At 32.9% G+C, this 21,409-nt stretch overlaps 1 protein-coding gene across 4 annotated transcripts in view; it reads right to left on the bottom strand.

Moving 5' to 3' along the window:
* Window positions 1-813: 813 nt before the first annotated feature.
* PCDH17 (protocadherin 17) overlaps window positions 814-21,409 on the bottom strand; it is a 113,327-nt gene continuing 92,731 nt past the window's right edge. For all 4 annotated transcript variants that reach the window (XM_051983886.1, XM_051983888.1, XM_051983887.1 and 1 more), the window contains one exon: window positions 814-5,514. In XM_051983886.1, coding sequence (XP_051839846.1) covers window positions 4,832-5,514 — 683 coding nt within the window. In that variant the 3' untranslated portion in view covers window positions 814-4,831. The remainder of the gene's footprint in view (window positions 5,515-21,409) is intronic.

The following is a 21,409-nucleotide window of genomic DNA, read 5'->3' as shown; positions in this document are numbered from 1 at the left end:
CTATTTCAAAGGAGCTATGTAAATACTGACTAAAGTAACTTTTTTTTAACCTGTTAAATGAAATCAAAGTCTTACCTGACATGCTAAAGATGTGTTATAAAGTATAGACCTATTGTAAAAATTGTAAACTTATTGTAAAAATGAAAATATTTTCAAAATGCTAATTATACCTTAGCCATATTGATCTGATTTTGATAAGACTTGGGAAACTGGTTTCCTTTTAAAACGTTCCTTTTTTTTAAGTGACTTTTCACCAGGAAATTACAAAGGTTAATTCCCAAATCTGTCCATTCCTTTTTTAACCATATTAATTACTTTTAGATTGGCCTGAACAATGAAGCTCATCTTTTATATGACAATCATAAGAGTGTGATTTTTGTCAGTTAAAAATGTGAACACTCAGGCTTGAGGTCACTAAAAAGTAGTTTGTTTTTTCATTGATTTCTTTGAGGTTTGACTTGTTGCAGAATCTATATTAGTTTATATTTCTCCAGCCCTACTGCATGATTGACATTTTGAACACTCTAAATCTGCAGATTCCAAACTGTCACGCTGAGAAAACACTCAAACACTATAAAAAAGGAAGATTCATTGGGTTGCTCATATATATATATATATATATATATATATATATATATATATATATATATATATATATATATATATATATATTTGGATGAGCAGAGAACTAGCAGTAACAATTGCATTGCCACAAGTTGCTTTTCCAAAGTAATTACCACCAAGCTCCCTGTGGTATGCAGTGTTTAACACATTGCTTCCAGTGTTAATGAATGCAAGAGGAGGCAACACAACTATTAGTAATTGCTTTTTATTCGTAGTCCTCATTTTCCAGATAGGTCACATTAAACACAGCCATTAGACAATAGCGTTGAGATAATCCATACAATGTATGCTGCTTTTGTTGTCCTTGTTCACCAATTTCTTGGTGCAGCTCAGAACTTTATGGGAATGATGAAGCTGATAAATGGAATTGCCAACCTGTGGGAAAATGGGGCCAGGGGAATCAAAACTTGAATCAGGTCTCATTCAATTCTGTTTCAAATTCACAAATCTTGATAGCCAAAACTCTCATCTGAATTAATGCTCTGATAAATGCTATCTGTTGTCAAAAAGAATGTAATTAGACAATAATGAGTGCATGTATGTTATGTCAGCCTTAGACTACTTGTTGACCTCAGCAACTTCTACTCCATTAAGTAACATTCAGTTTTAAAGCTGGTTTTAATAAAGCATCCTGCTCCATTACTGGTCATTACATGATTTTTATGGCCATATTTCTAAATGGGTACCATCTACAAGCTCTAATGGCACATCATAGATAAAAAGGTCTCTGCTAATTGGGGGTATCAGTATAAATCAATTTTCTGACCATGAATCTAGTTAATTTATGGTGTGGTGAATCAACCTTAACATATTATCATCTACAGTAAGGTTCATTGCAGACACTAAAGCAAAAGTATTAAAGTATTCTTTGAAATTATTGGATTTCCCCCTTTAGCACTTACTTTAAGAAAGACCTAAAAAACACTAATTCTTCTTCCTTTTAAGTGTTGTATGCAATGTTATTAGCAATAAACAACTGTTGGAACTTTATCTTTCAAAAGCTTCTACAAAATGCCATTTATTCTGTTTGACCTCAGAAATAGTACTGTTTTAGTAAGTGAGAAATGAACTAATCATTAAACTTTTATGTATGTGTTTGAAGAGGATGGAGCCCAATTTGGTGATGAGAGATTTTTTCCCCGTTTTATATAGGATGTAAGGCCCCTTCAAATTCCACTGGTTGATCATGCATTGCCGGCTGATACAGGCTGTTTCAAAAGTGTGAAGTTGGCAATCTCAGATGGCTTCATGGGAAGCAAAGCACCAGAGGTCTATGACAAAGGTAGCTGCTGGCCAAATGAATGAAAGCAAGATTCCCTCAACTCAGCTAGAAAGCTCAGAGTCATGGGTGCTGAATTACCTCAGTCAAGTAAATAAATAATCACTACTAAATACATATAATGTGTTAAACACCTAAAAATAGTAAATCACTAGTGACAGAGAGCCTAAAGGTAAATTCTTCTTACATTGGCACAACCAATTCTTAAAATCTCATGTTTCATGGTTCATTTGTTTTGAACATATTCAGACACATACAATGAATGGTGTAGCTGGTTGGTCAGGGTTAGGAGTGTTGAAAAAAATGAACCCTATTCGCTCTTAGTTAATTTCATGTAAACACCATCTTTTTTAAAAACGTGCAGTTCTCTGTGTCTAATAAAAGAAAGACAATGCTTAGTGGAATTAAATAGCAGAGTCACTTCTCCATCAAATTTCAGCTATCAAGCTAAATCAACCTGTAGTCTCCTGGCAAAATAATATTGTATAAGAGAGACAACACATTTCAGATACATAAATTGTCCAAAATACAAAGAGCAACTGGGTTTAACATGTACAAGATCCCTTGTTTATTTTTTGTTTGTTTTGTTTTGTTTTGTATTCTAATTTAAATATTTAAGAATAATAAAAACCAAGAGCAGTACTTTGGAAAAGTTATTACCAGGAACCAAAGACAATTCTTTGCAAGATTGTAAGGCTGATGAGATTTGATCACTCTTCCCCCTGAAAACAGTTTTGCAAGAGGTACTGTCCAAAATCACATCCGAAATTGATGGAAATAGCTTAAATAGAACTTTGTGAGGTCTGAAATTGCAAAACTGAATTCACATCGTCATTTTTAAATGTAAGGACTCCAATACATTTATATTGTTTCTGAACTGGTTTGGTGACCAGAAAGGAAGGCACGGAGTTCTCCCCTATTTTCACAATAATGTATTTCTCTATTCCAGTGAACAAATAGTTTTCATTTAATCCCACAGCACTTTTTAAGGTAAAGTCCTAATATTCTGTTATGAAATTATAAAAAGCCAGATATTTAAAAACTCAAGGGGAAAAAATAGTCAAATCATTTTCTTATCTCCTGATTCCTCTTACTGGGTTAATTTCATGTTTTGACCATCTGAAATTGGAGGGTTTCCCATTATTATTTGTAAGTAATTTTGATGTTTGCTAAAAAACAAAACAAAAAAAAAAAAAACAGAAAATAGGGGAAAAGCCACTCTTAAGCTACTCCAATAAAGAAAGCAAATGAACTCTTCAAATCAGAACGAATACTATTGTTTTAAAAGCTTGTAATCTTCAGATTACACACAAGAAGAAACCATGGGCATAGACAGGGCTGGTACCTAGACATGCACAAAAACATTCTCATGCTTTGGAGACAGAATGGCAGCATGAGTTTTGAAGGCCTTAAAATACTTGGAGCAATCAATCAGGGGCAATATATTTACACAAACAAAAGCTAAGTGTATTGTTGTGAGGGGAGAAAGAACCCAAGGACGTTCCAGGAATTGGTTCAAGTGTAATTTTTTGTTATTAAACATGAATTTTCAATAAGAAGCTTCTACAAGGACTTGCACATAACCATGACTGATGGATGTATTTTCTGACCTTTTCAGTTAGCTCCATCAGCTCACTCAAATACATTTTGAACAGATTATGTACTGTAGTACTTTCTAGACCATACATTAAACAAGAGACTTTGCTCTGAGGCACTGCTTCCCACACTCCATGGGGAAAAGGAAGCAGGAAAAAACAAAACTCATAGAGTTCGACAGCTACCGAGGCAACACTTGCCATTTACAATATAAGCCCAAATATTTTTGCAACACAACTATATATTAATTTAATAAAATACACAATATAGCTCTTATACACTCAACAATTTGGCTCATATGCACTGAATCTGCAATAAATCAATAAAAATATGTCATTTGATGTAAACACATTGAATCTTCTTACATTTGCACATTTAAATGGTCATGTGGTTCATGTATGTCTAAGACATTTTCACTTTCCTGAGCTATTTTAGTGTCCACAAATGGATAAAAAAGTGTTAATAATGTTAATTTTCTCTGTGTAGTACCATCCAATGGTAACTAATTTTTTTTCTGAAAACTTCTCTATAACTTCAAGTTTAAAACATTGATCATTATTTATATGTTTGTTGGACACTAAAATGCTAAATAGGCATTTAAACCTTTAAAAAGTTTCATCTTTAATGAAGTGAAATAGTAAATGTGTGTGCAGGACAAAATGGACTATATCATTTTTACACTTAACTTTTATATGGCAGGAAGTGTATTACGAATGACCAGGATATGCTTTGTTGACTAATGATATGGAATGTTCTTTGTGTATTCATGTGTGGCAGGTAACTTTATACAGAAACGTTTACCACAAATGTGTGTTAATGTTTGGCGTAGCTTGGACTACTGCAAAGATCTTTTCAGGACTTTCAGTAGAGACCTGTGATGACTGTTGGAATTCCACCACACATCAAATTTTGTTAACCCTGCCTTTCACAGGGTTATAGGTAAACAGTAAAGTCAGCATTAACCATGGAGGACAGTCTTACAAGGATCAGAAAGATTTCATTCCTCTCATCTTAGATTTTCTTAACAGATTTGTCAAAAGATGTTTCTCCCTCCCTTGTTTCCTCCCTCTCTCTTTATTTTTATTTTTTTCCATCCTTCTTTAAGCATACTTGACTCTGTCCTAGTGTAAGTTTGGTCAAAATGAAACCAGTGTTATCTGTGAAAAAGAAACAGCAGTGAAAAGAACATACTTGTGGGCACTTCAGATGTTCACTAAAAGCCTTAAAGCAGCATTGGTCTTCCTTCATCCCTGTCAAACTGTAATAACCAGGGGGGATTGTTTCTAAATCAACAGAAGAGGCAAGAAAATGCCAATGCTTTTTTTTTTTCTTTCACTTTCTCACAGCCACAGGGTCACTTCCCCGGCAATCTTGTAAAAGCTTATCAATTTCTCTCACAACTTCCTCCGCATCCACTGACTCTCTGCCTAGATCCCGGTTTGAATGGTCTAACTGCTCAAGAACAGAGTCCATCTCGTTGGAGTCTCGACTCACTCGGGAATGCACATCCGCAAAGACTCTAGCCATCTGATCGGAGGCCATGAACGCAGTGTCTCTTGACTGTTTACTAGGCGACAGATACTGACTGTCAGCAGACAGGTATTGGTTGCTTGCTTCTGCCAGAGTTCCTGGTTTGGCGTCGCAACCATCTATCGGTCCTTTAGTTGAGGTGCAAGGCTCAATGCATGTCTTGGTTGGGCTGCTTGATGCTGAGGGAACCTCTTGGAGAAGAGGGCTCAGGGCACGTTTGGCTTTTAAATAAGGTTTAACATTGGCAATGAGAATAGTGTGCTCTCTCTTGTCTTTTCCAAATGTACAAAAAGTCTTTTTCCCAGTGGGATTCACAGTTTCATAAGTCTCAGTCTCAACATTAGCTTCCACTGTGGGTACAAAGAGATTTGTGCGGTAATCTGCATTTTCAGCCTGATTGGTTGTAGGAAACTGGGGCATCCAACACCTGTCAGAATGACCAAGGACTCGGCATTCATCTGTACAATTAACACACTCTTCTTGCTCTGTAAAACAAATGAGAAAACAAGTCCAGTCATTAGATATCCCTTTAAATTTCTATAGAGGCAGTGATCAGTCTCAGTGGGCTTGCTTGACCCCTGGTCTTTTAATTAAAAAAAAATAAAGAAAACAATAATTAAAACATTTCAGTAGGGTTGCATAAACCTTCAGGCTGAGACGATGGTTTTATTTAACACGATTCTCTAGATATTAAAGAATTCCCATAGCCCAGAGGAAGTGAAAGGCTGCCACAGGAGAATCATTCTCAACAGAATTGAGAAAGCTTCCCCATAAACTAATCTGCTACAGAAATCAGTTAGTCTTTGTTCAGAAAAACTCATCTTAGAAAACGGTGAACAGTACTTAAGCAACTCAAAAGGTATTATCAGGTTTAATTTTTCAAATCAAATAACAGGGCAATGACTGGCTTTCAGACTTTCATAAAAATCTTCAAGCTGGTTTTTCATGTTTTACCTCCACTTTGCTTGTAATTGTTATTTTGGGTGACAGTCATAAAATAAAAGGTTTTCTTAAAAAGTCTACTTTTCCTGCTGAGAATGGAGAAATGGAATTTTCTTTCAGAATGCATTATGAATAAGCTTGTCAAAAAGTGCACACTGGTATTTTATTAGATATGCGTATGGATCATGTAATCAGTTTTCTTCACTCCTGCTTTTTGTTTTAGTGTAAGTATGTGAAAATGGATTTGCTCAAGAGATAGAGCTCAGAATGAATGACAAATCATGACATTCTGTTTCAAATGATAATGCTTTCTGCAAAAAATGTTGCTTCCCTGTTTTGCCAATAGGCATATGGAGTATCTAAATAAAACTTTTTTTAATGACTTCTGTTTCAAAGATGCTGAACAAGAAAATATGAAGGAAAATTTCTCTCTTCTGTGCAGTTTAATTGACCCCAATATTCTAAAGTTTAACTCTTCCCCACTAAGTTGTCTAAATTGGTTATATTGCCCAAAATAATTACTCCTTTCATGTAGAAAGAACAATTGATTTGGGAGTTAGAGGACCTTAGTTTGGGATAGCTGATATATGGTTAAAAGAACTTTGCCAATTCACTTTACTTCTCTGAAGCCTTAGCTTACTCATCTATAAAACAAAAAGGGTTGGACTAAAATTTTTTAAGTTCCTTTCCAGGCCTAGATCTTATAATCTATGGAATTGATCCATTCTAAGCCAATTGAAGTTCCTTGTGAAGAAACAGTATATATCAAAGGACTATATGGGAACTAAGTTCTTATGCACATTTGAGAATTCTATGAATTTCTTTAACTGAGGGTAAGTAATACTCTCAAGTGACCTGAATCTAGGATAATCTCTATTAGCATGCATAGCCAATTTTTTTCTAAATAAAAAGTGTATTCTTAACCCATAGGTAACATACAGAATGGGGGGGGGGGGGAGTGTAGGAGTACTACAAAAGAAGGTTTCAAATCTGAATTTACATTTACAATATAAACATATTTCTGGGTATAAGAACATTACTTTAAAAATTCAACTATATAAACTTCTTTCCTCCATAATAGGAAGTTTCCGAGTATCTTGACATTATAGAAAATTATGTCATTTCATAGCATGAAATATTCACACTTTGAAAATGGAAAAAGTATTTTGGTACATTGTCTCACTTTCATTTAGGTCAATTTTTAAATTTTATTTTCAGTGAGTGAGCTAAAGTGTACACACATATATACATATGTTAAATACATATGCAACAGACTATAAAAGAAAGAGTTAGTTTGTAGATAATCTGAACAAATGAGTTGAAACATTCTGTTATGCATAAACACATATACATAAACAAATCTTGAGAATTCATCAGACTTTCAAAAAATCTTTATGGCATTGTAAGGTCTAGTCTAAAGAATTGTCTATAGATTGGTTGCTTATCATATTCAGCTGATATTTGTGACAATCACATTTGCTTTCTAGAAAATATTTTTAACAACAGGGTTATTAAAGTAATATGGATTAATGTGCTGAATTTATATATCCTCAGCCTTGTTGACCCAAGAACTACAAATCTTCAATCTTATCTGGTACATCTACTATTATATTTACCTATCACAAACCTGCACACATACACACACACACACACACACACACACACACACACACACAGAAACAGGGAGATAAGAGAAAAGAAAGTCACTATCCATTATGCCTTGTAATATATTTACATGTTTTAGAGCATAAATTTCCAAGTTTTTCAACACCTATCCATACTCCTTGAAATTGCATATACAATTTTATGTTCCGATCTTGACTAATTTTTCATTTTTGTAAGTTAGCTTGCCTGATACTGACCGAATTATATATGCATAAAAATGAAATAAAAAATAGCAAAAAAAGATCTGGGAGGGGGGAAAAGAGAATAGTGTAATCATTTTTTTAAAAAAGTCTGAATTGACCCTGAATATGAAATCATGAGTTCTGTTTGTATAAGCATCTTGAATTCTAGTGCTAAAAAAATTATAATTTTTTTTTATTTTAGTCTTTATGTCACATCCTATGAAGCAAATTTGGAGTATTAGATATAATACATTATAAGCAACTGATCCTACCATTAAACTATAATTTGAATTGCTACAATTCTCAGACAGAAAAGTAAATAGAAAAGGAACTTTTACACCAGTAGTAGGGACCATAAACCAAAGTGAACTATCACCACTAAGTGACAGATTAATATTTATAAAGGGGAAAGAGTGGAAGGGAAAGTAAAAACAATGTAAAGGTAAGCATAAAGAAATAGATACACAGAAAGATAAAATTTTCAAAAGGATATATGCTTATTAAACACACACATATTCATATATGTGTTATACATATATACATAACCAAAAGGTTCTATGGCAAGTTATTGCCTTGGTCTTTTCTATCTCTAGTCATTCTTCCTCCTGTAAAAAATATGTCCTTAACAAGACATATGAGTATAATAAATAAGAATAGCATAGAGACTTCCCTCAATCTCTGGAGCTTTGCAGGTAGGCAATCAAAATCGCTTTCTATACCTCTGGGAGAACAAATTTTAAAATAGATATGTAAAATTATTAGCTATAGAAAGAAAAGGAATGTAAGCTCTGTGGAAAATATATACTTGCCTAGATTGAGAATTTGTAAAAGCCAATATTAAAAAAATTGAGAAGAAGTATAGACAAATAAATTTTATACAAAAATGCATTTTTTTCCTTGGAACCAGATAGCATTTACAAGTTAGTTTCTTTTTTTCCTGAGATACAGGAAGCTGGACAGACATGCTATATGACAAGGTCCAAGTAGTCTTCAATTAGATTTCATTCACCAAAGATTCATTTGTTAAGCATCTATATTATATACAAATTATTTTGTCACAAATTTGACTGAGATTGATTCATGCTTTGACTTCATACTTATCCAGCAGAATAATAACTATGAATGAGGGTATAGATATGGAGAAAGATATTTTTTTATTGAGCAGGATGGAGATCATACCACTTTGCAACTGCTAGGATTCTGGGACAGCTTTTTCTAAGGGACATCCCTTAGAGAAAAATAGAGAAATTCCCCTGTTGTAGTAGTTCTAATGATAACAACAAAATTTAAAAAGGGATATTACATCTGGAAGAAACAGCATGAAGCATACTCCATATAAACAGAATGCTAAACTACCTTGCGTCAAAATGGGAATGATCATTTCAGTCCATGATCAAATCTCAAAGAAATGTATTTATACTATGATTTAACTCTGACAACAAGCCATGGCTGAAAAAAGAGGGAAGTATTTAGGGATTCTAATGATGTGGCATTTTATTCTCAATCTATTCTTTGGCTGAATAAAGATTTGAAGTTGTTGGTCCCTTCTGGTAACTTTAAACATAGCTCAAGTACAATAGACTGATTCAGATCTGGATTTGTGAACCATCTCCGGCACTGAATATCTACAGAACTTAGATTGACTGAGTTTCAGTATCTCATCTGTTAAATAAGGTTAATAATACTTGCCCCTACTTATAATTGAACATAGTTTTTGTGAGAATCCCATTGGATAAGTTGTGTGAAATATCTAATAAACTCTAAAGCATCATATATAAATAAGGAATGACTATAATTGATAGTTAAGAAGCATTGTACTTTAGTCTTGAGCAAATTGAAGCAATAATCTAGAAGACCTTTGGACAAATCCTGCTCCTCTCTCCTTTTACCAAAGAAAAAATATTTTTCCATATCACTAAAATGAAAATTTTTCATAGTGCCTTAGTACTTGAAACATTTTAAAAGTCTATTCTGATAGACTTTGTAGTAAAATTAGTGGAATCTCCAAAACATTATTATGAAAAAAAATCTATACTTGTTTCCTATAGAAGTTGACTTAATATATGGTAAATGAAGATATATATCCTGCTTTCACCTAATCCAAAAATCAAGTGTATTTATGGATGTATATCTGTGTCCCAAAAATATTGTATTCTAGAATGAGTCAGTAGTTAAATGCATAAAATGCTGTTGTCTATTTTATGGCATAGGGATTTTTTTATTTATGGTGTAGTTAATCTATCTTAATTTTGAAACTGCATACTCATTATGACATTTCTATAATTACTTTTTTCCTTAGAAATATCTCTTTAAATTTCTAAAAAGTAATTACTTCAAAATGGAATTCATTTGGTTTAGCACATCTCTAACAGAAAACAAATATTTTAAGTAGATTCTTATTTTTATAAAATTTTAAATGAAATGACTGTTAATATAAATTCTGTATTAACTCTACAGAATTTTTTAATATCCTAGTTCTGTGTAGAGATGAAAAACAATCCATCTGCAAAAATTCACATGAATGACTCCACAAAGTAAAACAATGTAAACTACTTGAGGGTAGAAAATGATATTCATGTTATCTTTGAAAAAGTTGATGTTAAATTAATATTTTTATAAAATAGAATTTTGTGGCATCATTAAAGAAGAAAAATTGGAAATATATTACATTTTCTGTTAATGTATTTGAAATGACATATTAAAACAACTTATTGGACAGTGCTATGAATTGCAAGGGTCATTTTTCAAAGGAGAAGTTGAGAAAGCATTGATTTTTACTCTAAACTTTTAGATATTGGATTCTCTGATGTTTTAGTTAGATCAACAATTGCAATATATTTGGTCTAAAGTTTAGATGCATATGCTTGATTTGGAAATAAGGGGAACCAAAGCAGTAGTTCTCTTCACAAGACAGAATGGTAGACTGTTGGAAATTTGCATATTGATGTAGCCTTATTTATATGAGGCACTACTAGCTAAACTCAGAAATATAAAATGCATTGGCTTTTTTTTTTCTTTTCAGCTTTAGCTTGCCTTTGATTTTACCACTGGTATGAGGATTATTAGTATGCATCAAAGAATTATTATCTTTATATTCCTTTTAATGTTAGAATGTATCTTCAAAAGAAATAAGTTACTGGAAAAGAAATACGTGCCACATATACACAAAGAAAATTACATGCAGGTAAAACTTTAAGCAAATTGGTTGCTGTGATATCAGGTAATTTTGACAATTTTGCAAATGGTTACAAGAATGATTTTGATAAGAGTTCCTCTGTGCTCTGAACTGAACAAAACATTTCTGGAATGTCCCATGCAGTCTTGGTCAACATATTTCAAAAGTGATCTTGACAATGTAGATTATGTCTCAAAGAGGGAAGTCATAATGATTAGATTACTTGAAAATCATACTATATGAATTCAGGGCAGAGAATGGAACAATGACTTAGCATTCAAGTTCTTGAAGAGATTTTTTTTCTTTTTTATAAAGGTGCCAGAGAGCATAGCAAGTACCCAGAGATGGAAATTATGGGGATGTAAAATTTCAGCTCAAAATTAGGATTAAAAAAATTTGTATTAATTAAATCTGTCAAAAATAGAATGGGCTATTTAAGAAGCATGTAAAATCCCTGTCAGTGCCCAATTTTAAAGCAAAGAGAGATGACTGTACATCAATAGAATTATTACCACTGCTCAGTGTTGGAGTAGATGACATCTGAGATCTTTATGAGTAGAAATGATTTGATTTGTTGGCAGTTAGTTGGAAAGAATGTCATAATTGGATCCCGGAAGACCTGAGTTCTAACCTTGAAATTACTTAATCTCATTTCAGCTTCATCTTTAAAACTGAGATAATAATAGATAATACTTATCATAAGGTTAACATGAAAATGAAATCAGATAGCTTGTATAAAGTGCTTTGTAAACTTCAAGGATCATCATCATCATCATCATTATCATCAGCAGCAGCATTATCAACATCCTAACATTTATACAGCACTCACTATGTTCCAGGTATTGTGCCAAGAGCTTTACAATTACTATTTGATTTAATTTTCACAAATCCTAGGAGGTAAATGCTATTATTATCACTATTTTATGGAAAAGAAAGCTGAGGTATGTAGAAGTAAAGTGACTTACTCAGGATTATAAAAATAATATCCAAGGCTGAATTTGAACTGAGATCTTCCTTGAATCAGACCCAATGCTCTATCCACTATGCCATCTAGATCATCATCATAGGCAGCAGCAACAGCTTATGTCTCTAGCTCTTAGTACAGTGTTTAGCATCTAATAGGCACTAAATATATCCTTTATTGATTGATTTCTCTCCTCTAAGATTCTATGATGCCATTGTTTCAAAATCCAGTGAGTGTTCCACAAATTTAATAAATATAGGGTTTCCATAGTGCAATATTTCCATTTTATTATGCATCGTGTCTATTTCTTTAATAGATGAAAATTCCCCCAAATCTATAGATAAATGCCTATGGTAGGTAATGCACAGGAAGTATTGTAAAGGTTAAATGATTCTACATTGAGCTCCATTTGTTTTGAAAAAGCGTGGGAGTTTTTTTGTCTAACAAGATTCTATCCTCCAAGCTTACAGAAAGTATTGCGGAACTCTTAACATAGTGTTATCATGCCCCTGTCTTCCGATTTCAGTACAAGTGCACTGCTGCATCACCGTACTTTCTTCTTAGCTCCTAGGCAGTCAGTTAACTTAAAAGAAACAAATTGGAGGTTTAAACTTCTCTTCCATGTCATAGTGCCCCTGTGCAACTCCATCCAGAGATGAATGCTAGGCAACCCATTTTAAAACACTAACAGGAAACACTAAAGAACATAAAATGATTCCATTCCCTTAGCTTCTAATGCCCTGGGAGCCCACGTATTTGTAAATCAGCAATCATGCATATGCTTCAAGCATAAGAACTTCACATATACATATGCTATCTGCCTCTGCAGAACAAAATTAATTGTCTTTTTATGAAGATATAAATCTCTGTCATGGAAATTTGAAAACAAAATAAAACAGGATATGAATGGGGACATTCTGCTTCTTGGTGGCTAAGGCAGTAAGTACCCAAATCAACAGGGAATTTTCTGCACTTCATGGCTGTCAACAAAATAGTTTTATTTCTGCTTTGTGAATAGCTTTAAATAGAAAGAGTGCTCTTTTCTTAGCATAGTCGGTGCTGTTTCTAGCAGGATCTGAAACTTGGTGCTGTTTCCAAGTAGAAAATTCTATAAATGGAAGTCCATTTTTTATTTGTTCTCATTTTTCTTTTTTATTTCCAATTCCCTTTACTTCACAATATAAGCTTTCATAACACCCAATTAGTTTTTTGAGAAAGTAGGAAGTACCAATGTTCAGTAGATAAATGCCATATGTAAGGTGCCCCATCTCAGGTGCTTCTCCTGTTTGAAAACTATGAAAAATCAAGGTTTCTGATGCTGGTGTTCAGGGGCAATAGTAGAATAAATCGCAAGTTCTATGAATCTGAGCTAGTATACAAGCACAGATAAAATGGAAAAGCTAAAAATTAGAGCTGGAAAGAAATTTCAATATACCTTGAATATATGAAGATCCACTTCTCTGAAAATATTGTTATAATATGTCCTGGCAGGCAGCTTCTTCAGGACAAAATAGGTGTTCCTCTTGTAGTGTTGATTATTAATTCATATATTCCACATTAATGATGAGGATAATTGATAATGATTTCCTGAAACATAATAACCTAAATATGTATCTATATTCATCCTTTTCATCTATGACTCTGATATTAGATTTATTTAATATACTAATCCTAATATGTCTTTAGGTTTTCCTCTGCCTAACTAAAAAAGAAAATACTTCCATCTGTTACCATTGCTTAAACAACTACATGTATAAAATATACTTTGGTTCTCAGAAGAGAAAGGGTTATTAATATCAGAGTAAATTGTGCCCTGTGCTTCATATATTCAGTCCTTCTTTCCATCCCCCATTATCCACATATTCAATATTCACCTGAGTAGGTTTTTAAATTATTTTTAATAAGCTAGGTTTACCCCTAGGGCAAGTGAGAAGAAGAATGGGTGAGGGAAAATGTGACATAGGAGGAATTAATCACTTTATTTCAGCTGAATGATCTTTCATATATTGCACTGTATTACCCAGGATTCTCAGCTGTGCATGGGGACCAACAGTTGGTTAACTAATAAAGTAGGTGAATTACAGATGCAGCAGTTTGTTTATGACTCATTTCTGGAATATGTGAGCAAAATGGTAGCTGTTGCAAGCAGTTCATCGCATCAATAATGCTGTTATGTTACAGATAATAATTATTTTCATGAGTCCTATGGTTCAATTCTTTTTCTTCTGCTTCATTAATAATCAAATACTGATCAATGTTCAAATTATTTACATAAGAAAAATTTAATAAACATCTATGGCTATAAATGGAGGCTAAGCTTCTCTTCCCCATTCCCACCAATCTGCATTGATCTGCTAAATTCCCAGGACACAAACATCTAGAGCTCTGATTTCTTCATGTTGGGGGGTTCTGAGAAGTGACTTGGTTCTATAAGTGGGGATCATTTTCCCCTTTTTTATTGATTCCAAAATACTTTAGAAATTAACCATGGAATTGGTGCCCAATGATAGCACACCTGAGGGGGAAGGTGGAAGAACTGATCGCCATGAACATTTTAAAAACAGCATGCCCTGAAGGTTCAGGCACTGTTTACATCGCTCTTCAGGGAAAGAACTTAATTGTCAATTGACTTCCATATAGTCATCTCAGTAAAAATTTCTTAAAACATGGTTGAGTTGGAAAAACATGGGCAGTTTTGAAATGACAATCCTGAGGAATGCACCTGCATCGTAAAATTTGCCTCTGATGCATTAGCATGAGAGTATTCAGATGCTAGAATGTACTGGTCTACATCCTATTTGAGAAAATCCAGCAGCAGCTGGATGCTCCAAGCTGCTTCAAACATTTTCAACCATTGTTGAGTCCACCTGCATGCCTCCAGGAAACATTCATGAGCCTCTGTGACCCTCTGGACAAAGTACAGGGACTAAAATTCAGGCTATTTTCTGAGATTACATTGAAAAATGAGCAGCATATCTTTGAGGTGGGAGAAAATAAAGTAGTAATTGCATAGAGAAAATTAAAGATTAAAATAGAAGGAAAAATGATTAAAGAGAAAACATAGAATCAAAACCAGATATTGGCAACTCATAGCATTCATGTTTCTGAAAGTAAAAAGAATGCTGAAATAACTTTGTTACAATATTAAGATAGGATCCACTTACTACTTGAACCTAACTGTACCTCTGTGCAGGGTAAGATTCAACCCAATGAAACTCATAAGTGAAAAAATAGCTGCAATTCAGTGGGGAAAATGTCTGTCAATCTAACAGTTTCCTCAAAGTACCTTCCATGTTTATGCCAACACTACCAATAATTTAGGTACCAGAGGAGCAAGTGGAAAAAAACAACTATTAAATGTTATCATTGTTCCCAAAGTAGGTTAGATTCCCAAAGAGTATTCAAACATGAGATAATTCAAGAAAAAAGTACTCAACAAAATATATAATAATTATTACAGTATTTAAAAAATTCAGGAGAGATCAGAAGGATTTGAGTAGTTGACCTAATTTGAGATGGGTCTTTAAGAATGTAGAGAATTAGAAGTAGAAGAGGCAATAGTGGAAGGCATTAAGGACTGAAGAAAAACATCATAGGCAAGGGTAGAGAGAAAAACATAAATATATCACGTAGGTGGAACAATAAGGAAAGAAGCCTGATCAGAGTAGAGGGTTTGTGTTGGATAGTAGTGGTAAAAAAAAAAAAAAAAACAGGCATAAATGGAATGTGAAACTAAAATATAAAATGTCTTTGAAAATCATGGAGAAGCCTCTCATAATGGTGCATGTCTGAAATCCATGCTACTGGATAAGCCAGGAATTACTCAATTATTTGAATTTAGTATATCTGTGGTTGGTCTAAATTCTACCAGGTTGCCTAAGGAAGTGTCAACCAACCTCAAAACAAACCCAATAAAAACAAAACAGATTGTAGCTTTCAATCTGATAACATTGGGATCAATATTGAGTGACTTTCTAATATAGGTGACATAGGGAAACCCATTCTTAAAATAAAGAAACAAATAAACAAATAAGTAAATAAATAAAAGCCAAATGAATATGTATATACATTTTTTTAATCACACTAAAGAGAGAAAAATTGACTTAATTCAGGAAACTATAAAGTCAATATTTGATAAAAACTATATCTGAGATTTGAAAAGGTAGACAGACTGGTGAAAATTATGGATTTGAAGGTGATTAGGATGAGGCCTTGGTGGTAGACTCAGAACAATTTTATTACTCATATCAAATAGGTTTTGAGAACAAGAAACGGATTGGTGAATCTAAGCAAATTTTCTAAGGGAATAAAAATTATTGATATAGATCATAGGATATATAAAAAAGGGAAGAAATGAAGATAAACTAATGTGTTAAGCACAGAAAACTAAAAGAATAGTCATAAAACATTAATTTTCTTTTGATTAGAACTTGTTTTGCCCAGTATAGATTAGTTGCTTAATAAATGCGTAGTAAATTTCTAATTTTTCATGTTTGTAATTCTGGTTTCTCCAATAACTATCTTTCAGGACAAAGATAATATTCATCTATTCTTTTTTATTTATCCAATTATTTTAGAATATTCTATATTTCTTTATTATGACATTATATAATATACAATGTTATAATAAATTTAAATTAATTTTAAATTTTAAAAAATCAATTACATACACAGAACCAAAATTGGACATATCATCAAAAGGCTCTGAAAATAAAGAGTAGGACTAATATTATTGCATGGAAGTTGGAGTTGTAAATTTATGCTTGAAATTAAAAGGAAATAAAAAATCTTAAGCATTAATATCATTTAAAAGTAGAATAGACTCTCTCAGGGAGGTAGCATGTTTTTCCAGTGGAATTCTCCAAGGGCAGAATGACTTGTTCAAGATAAAAACAGAATTTTGTTTGTTTCTTTTTTGCTCAAATCAAGAAGTATTTATTAAGCATTTACTATGCTATGCCTAATGTATAGCATTAAGTGCTAGAGATGCAAAGAAAAGAAAAACCCCTCTTCCCCCCAAAATAATCCCTGCTTTCCAGAAACTCAAAGTTCATCAATAATTGATTGAATCACATGTCACATGAAGTCTCTTTCAACTGTAATTCTTTATTTGAATCTGAGCACTGTCATTTAAAAATCATGGAACTGTAGGCAAGTCATTTCACCTTTCTAGACATTGGTTTCCTCACTTATGAAAAAAAGCATAATAGTCACAATGATATATCTGCCTTATCTATATAACCTATTAGTGTTGTTGTGAGATTCAAATAATATTTTGTATGTAAATGATTTTAACATGCAAACTATTACATTTGTTATTGTCATTTATTATGACACAGAAAGCTCCCTCAATTTCACTATATGATATTAAATCTGTTCCATTTCAAATTGGTCTAAGATGAAAAAAAGGAAAACTAACATTTTGTAGAGCATTCTATCTTTCCATCTCTCTTCAACCTTCACAATTATGGGTAATTAATAAATTCATGGCATAGTGGAAAGAATTCTGGACCAGGAAGCACAAAGTCTAGTTTCTATCTCTACCTCTGCTCCTGATTACTTACCAGTCTTTAAAAAATTAACTTAACTACTCCAGGCCTCAGTTTCCTCATCTAAAATGAGACTGGAATAGAAGACTTCCCAAGTTCCTTCCTACTGTAAGATTTTGTGAGCTAGAATATAATTCCTGTTTAAAATATCATTCAGATATGGAGGTCAAAAGATTTGCTTCTTTGGTAATTTTTTTTATCCTAGTACTATTGTTTAAATCAAAAACAATATTTAAATAATAGCTTATTCATGATATCAAATTGTAGAAATCTATGAGTTGGCCATTAAAAAAAGAAAATTATACTTTAGCACATAGTTATAACAATCATCCTATCCTCTCACCCCTTCTTCCCACTGTTACTTTATGCAAAATGTACTACTTTCTTATTCAGGATTCTCCTTCTTCAGTGATTGTTAGTCAGAAACCCCTGAAAGTCTCAGTAACTCTCTTTTTAAGGCTCTGAGCTTTCATCTTGGTAATTTACTACTAGAGCATTTCCAAAGGGTTACCTTCCAAAGGGTTAACACAGCTGCCAAAAGTGTCTGATTTACATTCAGAGAGGAACTGATGCTTTGGCACAGAGTTCACAAAGATGCTATTTGGCTTACAAGACCAAATTTTAAATTCTAGCCATTGAAATACTGCAATGAAATTCAGGCATAAAAAGGATGTTAACTCTATTACTGTTTTTTCATCTTTAGAAGAGGAGAATTTCCCTTATGTTTTCAGTGTCTCTGTTTGTGAGTTCTATCTCGGGTTGATGACATGAATCTTTGATGATATGGATGAACACATCTAAAATTCAAGTCATCTTTCTGGCAAAGCTCTAATCCTGTAAGGAAGGTCAATGAAAACATGCCTATTAAGCTTAACTTGTTGTAAGTAACAAGCAGGATATTCATATTAGGATTTTTTTCTCTGCTTTGCTATCTGATTTCTATGGGGACATGCATCTATATACCAGCACAAATCTTGTTGTTCAGATTCTGTTACTAACACATGTTCTTTGTTCAATTGCTAGAGGTGGGTAAACAGAATCGGTATCATTGTTAACAGTCTCTACAGAGTTAATGCAGATGTAGCTAATCCTCTCCTGCTTATTATTCAGTCATCAGTACCCACCAATAGGATTTGGGATTCCCAGAAGTTCTATAGATTTATTTTAAAATGAAGGGTTAAATTTTAATCTTTTAATAGTATTTCTGCTGCAGTGAATATTAACTCAATATATAAAAACCTAATTCTGCAGAAATGTATGAAATTTCTCATTGAACCCCTTTCAACTAAATGGGCATGTATGGAAGGGAATGCAAGTATTATAATGCTCTAAAGCAATGTTTTACATTGCAAAGTTCAAACTGCCAAATTTTCTAAAGATAGTTGTGGTTTAGCCAAGCTTTCTTGTGAGCTGTAGGGAGAGTGGTAAGGAGGAGTGGGAGAGAATGACATTTAGAATGATATTCCCCCAAAATTCATTCCAACATGATTAGTATGGGGGGGGGGTGGAAACTTAGTGATTGGATTTACCAAAAAAGGTAAAGAATCCCAAATCAGTGGCTGGCAATTATTTTTAACTGAGTTTTATCATCTGTAATGCCTTTTGGGAAGAATAAACAGAAATATTTACTTGGTATATATAAAGACAAATTCATGAAACTGATACAGACAGTGCAAATTAAATGTAAACATTAGACTATAATTCACCTTACATAAAGCACTCTTTCTATATATGTTCTTCCAACTGTTATCATTGTTACATGAAGTAGAAAACACCTGTTGGAACTTCCAACTCCTATCCAGTCTCTACTCAGTTGCCATCTGTTACCAAAAGATATTTAGTTGCTCTTTCCCAAAAATCACTTTGCATTTATTTTATACAAGGTATGACATTTTTTCATATTCAAATGTCTCTCAATGTATTGTATTATTTCTGCTACATCATACTCCAAGGAGAATGTAAACTTCCTTTGCAAAAAATGTCTCATTTTTGTCTTCTTAGCCTTAAGACCTAGAGTTTGCATAACACAGTATGTGAGGTAGAGACTCAGAATGAGGGAATGGATTCATTCCAAAGACAGGAAGCTCTGTATTCATGCCCCACCTTTGATAATTGAAAGTTCTGTGATCCTAAGTAACAATCTCTGTGCTCCAAGCATTGGAGCTGAACATTGCAGAGAATCTGTTCACCTATACTGGTAAAGGGAATTTGCTCATCTGGGAGATCTCTAGATCAATGAAGTCACAGATTTTCCCACAGCTAGCAGTGTTTTATACATTAGGTGTTCAATAAATGGGGATAAGCACTTATTAAGCATATACCCTGTGACATGCCCTTTGCAAAAAACTTGTTAAATTGAAAAGAATAAAATAAAGATGTTAATTTTTTTTAAAGCTCCAGGTACTACAGATACCAAAGTTGATTGCTGAAAGTTAATACAAATTAATTTTTTTCCCCTGCTACATGTTTGGCTTGATTTAAGAACAAACTACATGTTAACCCCTTCCTCTCAAAAAGTGCTCAAAATTCATGAAGATTATATATATGTATGTGTGTGTGTGTGTGCGCGCGTGCGTGCGTGCATGTGTGTGTGATATATATATATATATATATATATATATATGAAGAGAGAGAGAGAGAGAGAGAGACTATAGAAATGTGGTTTTTTGAATGTGTATTAGTAACAGTGAAATGCTAGTTTCCTGGGACTATTCTCATGTTCTATATTCATTAGAGTATATTGAACCAGTGAGGAAGATAGCAGAATAGGTCAAGGAATTGACAACATGCAGAAAAACAAGAAATATGACCCTCTGGATATCATCTGATGCATAATCAAAGTTCAGCCAACAAGCCACTGATGAAGGCAACCACTGAACCAACATTTCAATGACAATGCATTTTTAAAAGATTGGAAAAGCCCCATGTAAAAATAGAAAATACATTACAAACTGCCACATAATTTAAAACACATTACAGAATAGTTTCTATATTACTGGGGGTATTAAACAAAACTGAAAATAAAGCATTAAATATGTGAGGAGTAGAGAAAAATAGCATGGATATAAACATAAATAATTTAAGGCCATTTCTCATTTTAGATCAAAAACATGACCTATGTCAGAAGATTTCACAGAGAGTTGTAAGGATTTTACTATTTAATATTTAAGGATTCTACTTTCAAACTCTTTTTTATATAATTGTAATTTTTCAGGTCTACATTATGGTTGGAAAGTTAAATGATGAGTCAATATTTCTATTCCTTTTATGCCCATATTAACAAATATTTAAGTTATCCAATAGTCCAATTAATCCAAATTAGTCCAAAATCCCTTTCTTTCAAGGTTTCAAAACTTTCCACAATGCTTTCCCAATTGTCTTTCCAATTTTTTTATTCATTTATTTCCACCATCAATCTTTTGCTTCAGTAAAACTTAGAACAATTACTGCTTCTATACCTCTAGAACTGGGCCTTTCTTCACAGTTTACCTGATCTAAAATACCATTATCTTCCATTAATTTTAACTTTTAGCTAGCCTTCAAGATTCAGTTAAAGTTCATATCTTGCTATGAAGATCTCTTTTGACTCCTTATTGATATTGTTGTCTAAGCTTCTTATCTGGCTTCACAATCATAGATGAATATATAATGTTTTAAATCTCTAACAAAACTGCTACTCGTCTGTAAGCTCCATGTTTATATTTCCAACTAAGCTTTATTTAGGGCAATGATGACATATTATATTTGTCTTTACTTTCCATGCAATATAATCTTATTTATATTAGCAGTTCAATAAAATAACCATTGATGAATTCATTAACTTAAAAAAAATTGTTAAACCATTTTGTCATCCTTAGAATTTTTTTTTTTTTGATGCAGTGTCCCAGGAACAAAAGAAAATGA

Source organism: Antechinus flavipes, chromosome 3 (genome assembly GCF_016432865.1).
Source record: "Antechinus flavipes isolate AdamAnt ecotype Samford, QLD, Australia chromosome 3, AdamAnt_v2, whole genome shotgun sequence".
Taxonomy (NCBI): Eukaryota; Metazoa; Chordata; class Mammalia; order Dasyuromorphia; family Dasyuridae; genus Antechinus; species Antechinus flavipes.
The sequence above is the reverse complement of the archived record's forward strand: the minus strand, read 5'-3'. Positions and strand labels throughout refer to the sequence as shown.